The sequence below is a fragment of the Nerophis lumbriciformis genome, linkage group LG01 (genome assembly GCF_033978685.3).
Source record: "Nerophis lumbriciformis linkage group LG01, RoL_Nlum_v2.1, whole genome shotgun sequence".
Taxonomy (NCBI): Eukaryota; Metazoa; Chordata; class Actinopteri; order Syngnathiformes; family Syngnathidae; genus Nerophis; species Nerophis lumbriciformis.
In genome coordinates this window covers 77,042,871-77,053,829 of record NC_084548.2, presented here as the reverse complement: position 1 = coordinate 77,053,829, position 10,959 = coordinate 77,042,871, and the positions used below count along the sequence as shown (strand labels likewise).

Here is a 10,959-nt window from a genome sequence, read left to right as displayed (position 1 = left end):
ATATATATATATATGAGGCCAAACGCAAAGCATTTTTGGCATACAAGAGATGTCCAAATGCTCAGTCACTTGCAACACTCAAGAGTACTCGTTGTTCCACACAGCGCATTGCCAGACAGTGTGCAAACAACTATTGGCAGCAGCTCTGCGAAGATATTCAGATGAGTGCTGAATCTGGTAACATCCGTGGCATGTACAACGGTATAAAGAAAGCAGTAGGACCTGCTGTAAAACGGACTACTCCAATTAAATCTCAGCTAGGGGAGAAGATTACCAATCGTGAAGAACAGATGGTCAGATGGGTTGAGCACTACTCCGAACTATACAGCCGTGAAACAACTGTCTCTGATGCTGCTCTAAATTATACGAAGGAGCTACCAATTATGAATGAACTCGACCAAGTGCCTACAATGGTAGAGCTTTGATTCACTTCCATCTGACAAAGCACCAGGTAACGATAACATTCCACCTGAAGCTATCAAGTAAGGGAAGCCTGCCCTGCTTAAACCGCTGTACCAATTACTGTGTCTTTGCTGGGAGGAAGAAGGAGTACCTCAGGACATGCGTGATGCCACTATTGTGTCACTTTAGAAGAATAAAGTGACTGCAATAGCTATAGAGGAATTTCTCTCTTGAACATTGTTGGAAAGGTTTATGCACGCATAATCCTAAACAGGCTACAGATACTTGCAGATCGTATCTATCCTGAATCCCAATGTGGTTTCAGGGCTGGAAGATCGACGACCGACATGATATTTTCAGTCAGGCAGATTGAAGAGAAGAGTAGAGAACAAGGTCAACCTCTTTACATGATGTTCATAGATCTAACTAAGGCTTTCGATCTTGTCAGCAGGAAGGGCCTATTCAAGCTACTACAAAAGATTGGATGTCCTCCAAAACTACTCAGCATGTCGATTTCTTTCCATTCCAACACGAAGGGAACAGTCTTGTATGATGGATCTTGTTCGGACTCCTTCTCTATCAACAGTGGTGTTAAGCAGGGCTGCGTCTTAGCACCAACTCTTTTTGGAATATCCTTCTCTATACTCGTGTCCTACGCTTTTGACACATCCATTGAGGGTGTCTATCTACACACACGGTCTGACGGCAAATTGTTCAATCTGGCAAGATTACGTGCGAAAACCAAAAGGAGGTCAGTGTTAATCCGAGAGATGCTTTTTGCAGACGATGCTGCTCTTGTTGCCAACACCAAAGAAGCCTTACAATGTCTAAGTGACTGTTTTGCGAATGCTTGTGAACAGTTTGGACTTACACTTAGCCTGCAGAAAACCAATGTCAGTGTTCAAGGTGCTGCAAATCCTGCTATCAAGATGAATGGTGTCACTTTCGAAGTAGTAGATCATTTTATATACCTAGGCTCGACAATCAGCAATAAACTCTCGCTTGATGTTGAACTTGACAGGAGGCTGGGAAAGGCAAATACCATCATGGCTAAACTAGCAAAGCGAGTATGGGAAAACAACGCTCTTACTCAACATACAAAGATCCGAGTGTATCAGGCCTGCGTTCTCAGCACTTTACTCTACGGAAGCGAGACCTGGACTACTTACATGAGACAAGAGCGTCGACTAAACGCTTTCCACATGCGGTGCATCAAACGTATCCTTGGTATTGGTTGGCAGGACACAGTGTCATTCTTCAGCGTGCTAATATCCATAGCATGAACTCTCTTCTTAGCCAGCGCCGTCTTCGATGGCTGGGACATGTTCGGCGGATGGAGGACGGACGGCTGCCCAAGGACATTATGTATGGACAACTGGCTGCTGGTTCCAGACGTGTTGGCCGTCCCTTCCTCCGGTTCAAGGACGCATGCAAGAGAGATCTGAAGGCGTGTAATATTCCTCTAGACAGCTGGGAGATACAGGCGGAAAACCGAAATGTCTGGCATCAAGCGGTGAGACGGGGTATCGCAGAGGCTGATTTGAGGAGAGGCCAGCTCGCAGAGGTGAAGAGAGACAGGAGGAAACGTACTGCAAATACCATCGCACAGCAGGAGCGAGAGGAAGGCTCTACACGTGTTTGCACTAAGTGCAACAGGGACTGTCACTCAAGAATTGGCTTGTACAGCCATGCTAGGCGTTGTCAACAAACATGAATGTACCGTATCAACAAAACATCAAGTTAAAATGTGAAAATTATAATTAAATATGGGCATTGTATAATTACAACACTCATTAAAACTGAAAATTATTACTAATATTTGACTAAAACAGGATGACAAAACGATTTAAATAAAAAAAATAAAAAATTAACTTAATAATAATTAAAGTACCATTACAAAATTTAAAAAATTTAAAATAAATTAAATAAAAAAATAAACATCAAATTGAAATAAGTGTCTGACACAAGAGCGTAAATTAGCATGGTCATCTGTGACTAAGCTGCCAAAAGAATATATATATATATATATATATATATATATATATATATATATATATATATATATATATATATATATATATATATATATATATATATATATATATATATATATGTGTATATGTATATATATATATATATATATATATATATATATATATATACATACATAGCAGTCCACTTGTTTCTCTTTAGTAGTACTACTGTACTTTGGTAGTACTCCAGTCCACGTTGTTACATCGTTTACTTTCATGTCACTGTAGAAAAAGAAATACTGTAAAGAATGTCCGTCTTCTATTTTTATATGTTTGTTCTAACAAAACCAAAGTTGTCCAGTCTGTTGTCACCAAAATAAAATACGTTTCTAACTGTTTTTAATGAAAACACATTTTAAAAAACATCTTCTTTTTATTCTTACACCAGCAAAAATAACTTTTTTTCTTTGCTTTCGTTGACAAATAACAAACAAGGTGAATTTTTGTTGTTGCTTTTTCTTTGCATTTTCACTGCAGGACAAGAACTCCCAAGATGAAGATTGAAGAAAAAACACATTTTAATGGTAATACTAGTAATAATAGTAGTAATACTATGCTAATGGGGAAAGTAAAAGCGTGGCTCGGGTGGTGGAGCAACTCGAGGGTTCCAGGTTCGATCCCCGCTTCTGCCATCTGAGTCACTGCCGATGTGTCCTTGGGCAAGGCACCTGCTTTCCCTTCACTTATTAACAGTAATCATAGTAATAAGTACTTAAAGGTAGAAAATGACTACTGTGTACAATAAAAACAATGTAATACTTATATATGCATGTTGAGAATACATGAATGAATGCTTAATTTCAAAGAATAAATAACAATAAATGTAATAAATAACAGAATGTGTGATCATTAAATATCTGAATGTATATAAATGTTGATATTATGTAATAAAAAGAGAATGCTATAACTAAATGTATGTTTGATTTACATTTTGTACTTGAATGTTACGTAACAAATACGTGAATATACTGCAATTTAATAAAGAGTGTTAATTTTAGCAAGGTACTTGTGTTGATGTACTCCTACTTCCAAGCGACTTTGTCAAGTACTAGTAAAGGAAGAAATGATCAAGTACTTTTTGTGTGTTTTGGAGAAGTACACTTTTGGAGTGTTTACTTTTGTCCTGAGATGAAGATAAACGTCTGTCATTCTTCATGAAGACACGTTATGAAAGTGAACATGACCAAAGTAGGCGTGTCCACAAAGAAAGAAGGAAGGGGCGGAGCCTCTTTCATTTTGTGATGTTAAGTTCCTGTTCTACCTGCGATGAGATGACGACTTGTCCAGGGTGTATCCCGCCTTTCGCCCGAATGCAGCTGAGATAGGCTCCAGCACCCCCCGCGACCCCAAAAGGGACAAGCGGTAGGAAATGGATGGATTGATGGAAGTTCCTGTTATAAGCTGTTATACAGTATATGCATTGAGCCCTTATTTTGAAGGCCCTAAGAGCGGAAGTGGTGACACGTTGAGTGGAGCGGAGGTTTTTATATATGTCGCCTATACTGTATAAAAGTACAAAATAACAAACACGGAGGCTCCACTTTTACACGAGGACCAATTTATATCCTTCCTTTTAAAACCTCCGCTCCACTCAACGTGTCACCACTTCCGCTCTTAGGGCCTTCAAAATAAGAGCTCAAGGCATATACTGTATAACAGCTTAAATGGTAAATGGTACTTACAACAGGAACTTAACATTACAAAGAGGCAAGCCCATAAAAATAGGTTACATTATTTTGTACTTTTATACAGTATAGGCGACATATATAAACCCTCGGTTACATTTTTGTTGTTGTTGTTGTTGTGTGTGTGAGGCTCTGTATATTTGGGGGGAAAGGTTTATGTTTTTTGTTTTAACTGCCTGTGTTGTTTTTGCACTTATCCTGTTGCTGTGTTGAAACAAGGACGTTTGTTTTTGTAGGAGGGGAGGTATGTAACTTATTTTTACGGGCTTGCCTCTTTGTCATGTTAAATTCCTGTTATAAGCTGTTATACAGTATATGCCTTGAGCTCTTATTTTGAAGGCCCTAAGAGCGGAAAGGGTGACACGTTGGGTGAAGCGGAGGTTTTTGAAAGAAAGGAAATAAAGTGGTCCTCGTGTAAAACTAGAGCCTCCGTGTTTGTTATTTTGTAGTTTTCATACAGTATAGGCGACATATATAAACCCTCGGTTACAATAACAAACACGGAGGCTCCAGTTTTACACGAGGACCACTTTATTTAAAACCCTTTTTTTATATAAACCTTTATTTATAAATGTCAACATTAACAAACAGTTGAAAATAATATTCAAAGTAAATACAAAAACAGTACAAAGCAGCGCCAGGGGGTTGTAAATTCAAAGTAACTTAAATAGAATACTTTATTTAGAACCTTTCTCTGTTTGCATCACGCAAGTGACGTCAATGTTCGGCCCTCGAGAGCCATATACCACACCGTGATTGGTAGATTCCTTCAGCTCCGCACACAACGCTGTCAAGCGCCATTCATGTACAACTCGCACTAACATTACACTTTCCTATTAAGGTGAGGGCCGCAAAATAACGTCTCGGTCTAATATATGTATGTATATATATATATATATATATATATATATATATATATATATATATATATATATATATATATATATATATATATATATATATATATATGTGTGTCAGAAGTGCTACTGACACTTTGGTTATATTTGCTTTTACTGTGTTTGAAATCACTTCCTGTCCTGGTGCTCTTGTTTTGTTACTGTTTCCTGTTTGCTCTCTGTCTTTTACGGCACTTTTACTATCTGCTCCGTGTCTACAGCTGTGAGCACACCTGTTGCTCGTTTAATTAGTTCTATTTAATCCCACCCGAGTTCCTCCTTCGGCGCTTCATCATTATTCTTTTGTGACGGATGTGGATCGGACGGGTTTTGTTCACAGTGAGTTATACTTTGCTCTTTTTCACTTGCTTTCTACTGTTTGTGTTGATGCTTTCTATCGTGTGCTTTCTATTGATTGATTGATTGAAACTGTTAGTAGATTGTACAGTTAAGTACATATTCCGTACAATTGACCACTAAATGGTAACACCCGGATAAGTTTTTCAACTTGTTTAAGTCGTAATCAATTCATGGCACAAATATATATGTACTATCATCATAATACAGTCATCGCACAAGTTAATCAGAGTATATACATTGAATGATTTACAATCCGGGGGGTGGGATGAGGAGAACATAGTGAGTTCAGATAGCATAAGAACAACAATTGTATACATTAGAAATCCGTTTGATTAACATTTGGTTATTTATGATCCGTGGAGGTGTAAGGGGGAGGGTGTTAGTCAAGGGTTGCTTCTATCTTGTGCTTAGCTGCTTTAATTAGGCTGACCATATTGTGAAATCCCAAAAAGAGGACACGTATATGCGTGCCAAGGCCGGGACTAGGTGAACATTTGCCAATACTCGAACTTGCTTTATAAATATTTATTTAAATACAGCAGTTTTCTCCTCTGACAGCAGTGTTTGCGCTAGGAATTTTCAAAATGGGGTCCCACAGTACATTTTTGGGGTCCGACTTTTTTGTAAGCGTTTTAAAAAAACAAAAAAAAAAACAACTTATGAATTATGGTATATCTCTTCTATATTGTGTTTTGGATAAAGGTTGTCATAAACGTTACTTCATTAAGAAAAAAAGAAAACAAATGTGTATGCATATGTGAATGTATTCAGTTATAAACAATCATTCACTTCTTTCCTTCATGGATCTAAACTTTACCGCTGCTGCTAGTTTTTTCTATGTTTTTATTTAATATGTTGTAGGTGTCGTCATGTCCGCTTTTTGTGCCGGCCCAGTCACGTTATAACATCTACGGCTTTTGGCGCTCAGTGCACCAACTGCACACACAAGAAGGAGACTATTATATATGTCTCTATTATCCATAGGTTTATCTATAACCCATAAAGTAGGAAGGCACGGAGCTATTTCTCAGCGTGTGTTTATTCCAGCCGGCACGTTAACACACTGACACAACATCCAGATTCCCATCATGCATTGCTTCAAAAGTACGGCAAGTAGTGATGTCCAAACAAAGACTGACAGAGAATAGAATGAGGATGGACAATTCAACCCTGAACTCACTCCTTTCCCGCAAATTAAATTTCACCTATGCTCCTTCGAAGGCTGTGCTACTGGCTGCAAAGCATTGCACTTTCAAATACAACAATGAGTAGAGTGTGTGTGTGTGTGTATATGTATGTATATTTAAGAAATACTTGAATTTGCACTGAAATTCAAGTATTTATTTTATTATATATAATAAATACTTGAATTTGCACTGAAATTCAAGTATTCCTTATACATATAACAATAATAATAATAATAATATTTTTAATATAATATACATATATACATACACAACACTCCTACTCATTGTTGTATTTGAAAGTGCAATGCTTTGCAGCCTGTAGCACAGCCTTTGAAGTAGCATAGGTGAAATTTAATTTGCAGGAAAGGAGTGAGTTCAGGGTTGAATTGTCCATCCTTGTTCTATTCTGTCAGTCTTTGTTTGGACATCACTACTTGCCGTACTTTTGAAGCAATGCATGATGGGAATCTGGGTTTTGTGTCAGCGTATTAAAGTGCCGGCTGGAATAAACACACGCTGAGAAATAGCTCCGTGCCTGCCTACTTTATGGGTTATAGATAAACCTATGGATAACAGAGACATATATAATAGTCTCCTTCTTGTGTGTGCAGTTGGTGCACTGAGCTCCAAAAGCCGTAGATGTTATAACGTGACGAGGCCGGCACGAAAAGCGGACGTGACGACAGGCTGTCCTCACTCAGGGCCGGATGGAAATTTGTGAGAATGGTTGTTCCGGGAGAAGCACTGAAATTCAAGTATTTCTTATGTGTATATGTGTATGTAGATGTACACATAAAAAATACTTGAATTTCAGTGCTTCTCCCGGAACAACCATTCTCCCGAATTTCTCTCGATTTCCAGCCGGGCTTGAGTGAGGACAGCCTGTCATGTCCGCTTTTTGTGCCGGCCCAGTCACGTTATAACATCTACGGCTTTTGGAGCTCAGTGCACCAACTGCACACACAAGAAGGAGACTATTATATATGTCTCTGTTATCCATAGGTTTATCTATAACCCATAAAGTAGGAAGGCACGGAGCTATTTCTCAGCGTGTGTTTATTCCAGCCGGCACGTTAACACACTGACACAACATCCGGATTCCCATCATGCATTGCTTCAAAAGTACGGCAAGTAGTGATGTCCAAACAAAGCCTGACAGAATAGAACGAGGATGGACAATTCAACCCTGAACTCACTCCTTTCCCGCAAATTAAATTTCACCTATACTCCTTCAAAGGCTGTGCTACTGGCTGCAAAGCATTGCACTTTCAAATACAACAATGAGTAGTGTTTGTGTGTGTGTGTATATATATGTATGTGTATATATAAGAAATACTTGAATTTGCACTGAAATTCAAGTATTTATTTTATTATATATAAGAAATACTTGAATTTGCACTGAAATTCAAGTATTTATTTTATTTTTATATATATATACACAAAAGATATACTTGAATTTCAATGCAAATTCAAGTATTCCTTATACATATAATAATTAATATAATTTACATATATATATACACACACAAACTCTACTCATTGTTGTATTTGAAAGTGCAATGCTTTGCAGCCAGTAGCACAGCCTTCGAAGGAGCATAGGTGAAATTTAATTTGCAGGAAAGGAGTGAGTTTAGGGTTGAATTGTCCATCCTCGTTCTATTCTGTCAGTCTTTGTTTGGACATCACTACTTGCCGTACTTTTGAAGCAATGCATGATAGGAATCTGGATGTTGTGTCAGTGTATTAACGTGCCGGCTGGAATAAACACACGCTGAGAAATATCTCCGTGCCTGCCTACTTTATGGGTTATAGATAAACCTATGGATAACAGAGACATATATAATAGTCTCCTTCTTGTGTGTGCAGTTGGTGCACTGAGCTGCAAAAGCCGTAGATGTTATAATGTGACGAGGCCGGCACAAAAAGCGGACGTGACGACAGGCTGTCCTCACTCAGGGCCGGATGGAAATTCGGGAGAATGGTTGTTCCGGGAGAAGCACTGAAATTAAAGTGTTTGTGTGTATGTAATAATAACTGGGATTTATATAGCGCTTTTCTATGTACCCAAAGTCGCTTTACATGTAGAACCCATCATCTGTTCACACCTGGTGGTGGTAAGCTACTTTCATAGCCACAGCTGCCCTGGGGTAGACTGACGGAAGCGTGGCTGCAATTTGCGCCAACGGCCCCTCCGACCACCACCTGTCATTCAATTCACCGGTGTGAGTGGCACCGGGGGCAAAGGGTGAAGTGTCCCGCCCAAGGACACAACGGCAGCGATTTTTGGATGGTAAGAGGCGGGGAGCGAACCTGCAACCCTCAGGTTTCTGGCACGGTTGATCTACCCACTACGCCATGCCGCCCCTCTCGTGTGTAGATGTACACATAAGAAATAGTTGAATTTCAGTGCAAATTCAGGTATTTCTATTTATACATTTCATATATATATATATATATATATATATATAGATATAGAGATAGATAGATAGATATAGAAATTCTTGAATATCAGTGCAAATTCAGGTATTTCGATATATATATATTTGTTATATATAGAAATTCTTGAATATCAGTGCAAATTCAGGTATTTCGATATATATATATATTTGTTATATATAGAAATTCTTGAATATCAGTGCAAATTCAGGTATTTCGATATATATATATATTTGTTATATATAGAAATTCTTGAATATCAGTGCAAATTCAGGTATTTCGATATATATATTTGTTATATATAGAAATTCTTGAATATCAGTGCAGATTCAAGTATTTCTATATACATACATTTATTATGTGTGTGTGGAAAAAAAAATCACAAGACTACTTCATCTCTACAGGCCTGTTTCATGAGGGGTTCCCTCAATCATCAGGAGATTTTAATGGGAGCATTCACATACCATGGTTTATATAGGGCACAGAGTGGGTGGGTACAGGCTGGTGTAGGGGCGTGGTGATTGGCTCATGTGTTACCTAGGAGGTGTTTCCGTCTGTGGCGGCATGCTGATACAATTTCGCTGCGCTTGTTGAGGGATGACAGGTCTGGACGGTATATAATAAACAGTTTCTCTTTCAAGCATAGGTTGCATCTTTTATTACCACTATTGTAAGGTGTGCTGGATGCAAGAATTTGCCATGTTATTGAATATTCAACATTGTCTTTGATGTCCCAAATGTGTTTGCTGAGTTCTGTGGTATTCCGCAGGTTTTAGTTCCTGAAAGAAGCCTTGTGATTGTTCCATCTGGTTTTAAACTCTCCCTCGGTTAATCCTACATATGTGTCGGATGTGTTCATGTCCTTGCGTGTTACCTTAGATTGGTAAACAACTGATGTTTGTAAGCACCCCCCGTTGAGAGGGCAATCAGGTTTCTTGCGGCAGTTGCAGCCTTTGTTGGTTTTGGGGTCGCTCTGTCCGGGGGCCGACGGCTCATTTGCAATTGTTTTGTTGTGGTTTGAGATAATTTGTCGTATATTGTTCATACAGCTGTAGCTCAATTTAATGTTGTTCTTGTTGAATACTTTTCTTAGGGTGTTGCCTTTGGGGAAGTGTTTGTCAATCAGAGTGAGGAATTTGTGGCCAATGTTAGTTGAAACGTTTTTGCTGTATGGGGGGGTCGTACCAGATGTTTCGTTTTCTGTTCTTTTTTGGTTGGTTTCCTGGCGTGGGTTCATAGGTGAGGGTGAAATTGTATCCGCTTTCATCAAGGGCTTTTTGGTACGGGGGGGTTGCTTGGTCAAATTCAGCTTTGCTAGATGACAGCATCGATAGCCTTTTATTAATTCCGGTAGGTATTCTTTTCGTGGTGGTGGGTGGGGTGGTTGCTGTCATGGTGCACGTATTGGAGTGTTGTGTTGGATTTCGTGAATGGTTGGTAGCTGTTATTTCTCAGGTTGAAAGTGACGTCGAGGAAGTTGACTGTTTGCTTGTTGGCTTCAATCGTGATCCGTAGGCCGTTCTCTGAAAATTTGGCATATGCCCTTCTTGGTATTCTCGCTGCTCCTTAGCGAGGCGCGACACACTGCCAGTCCGTCATCACAGTAAATACCAAGGTTCAGGTTGAGGCTAGCGAGCTGGGAGAGGAGGAAACTCCCAACGAGTTCACACGTTTCTGCTCCGTCAAAACTTCCCATAGTGACGTCAAATGTTGAATTGTTCTTTTTTTGCCATGGTGTACTGTTGTGGATGAGTATGGAGTTTTTTGCGTGGATGATGTTTCTTTCGTTGCCTGTGATTGAGGCGAAGTCTAGTGCTTGAGTCAGTAGGTCTTGCGTGATGGAAGGGTAAAATTATTCGATATCGAAGGAGATAAAGTTGTGCTGTTTGTCTTGGATGTTGTTGAACCATTTGATTACTGCTGCTGTATTTCTCCATTGGTTGAGTGGTGTTTTGTCCTT

General features: G+C 39.1%; 1 protein-coding gene across 1 annotated transcript in view; it reads left to right on the top strand.

Moving 5' to 3' along the window:
* The first annotated feature begins 1,448 nt into the window (after positions 1–1,448).
* LOC133573215 (uncharacterized) overlaps positions 1,449–10,959 on the top strand; it is a 52,673-nt gene continuing 43,162 nt past the window's right edge. Inside the window, exons 1-3 of the mRNA XM_072912770.1 lie at positions 1,449–1,629; positions 1,699–1,818; positions 1,869–2,038. Coding sequence (XP_072768871.1) covers positions 1,449–1,629; positions 1,699–1,818; positions 1,869–2,038 — 471 coding nt within the window. The remainder of the gene's footprint in view (positions 1,630–1,698; positions 1,819–1,868; positions 2,039–10,959) is intronic.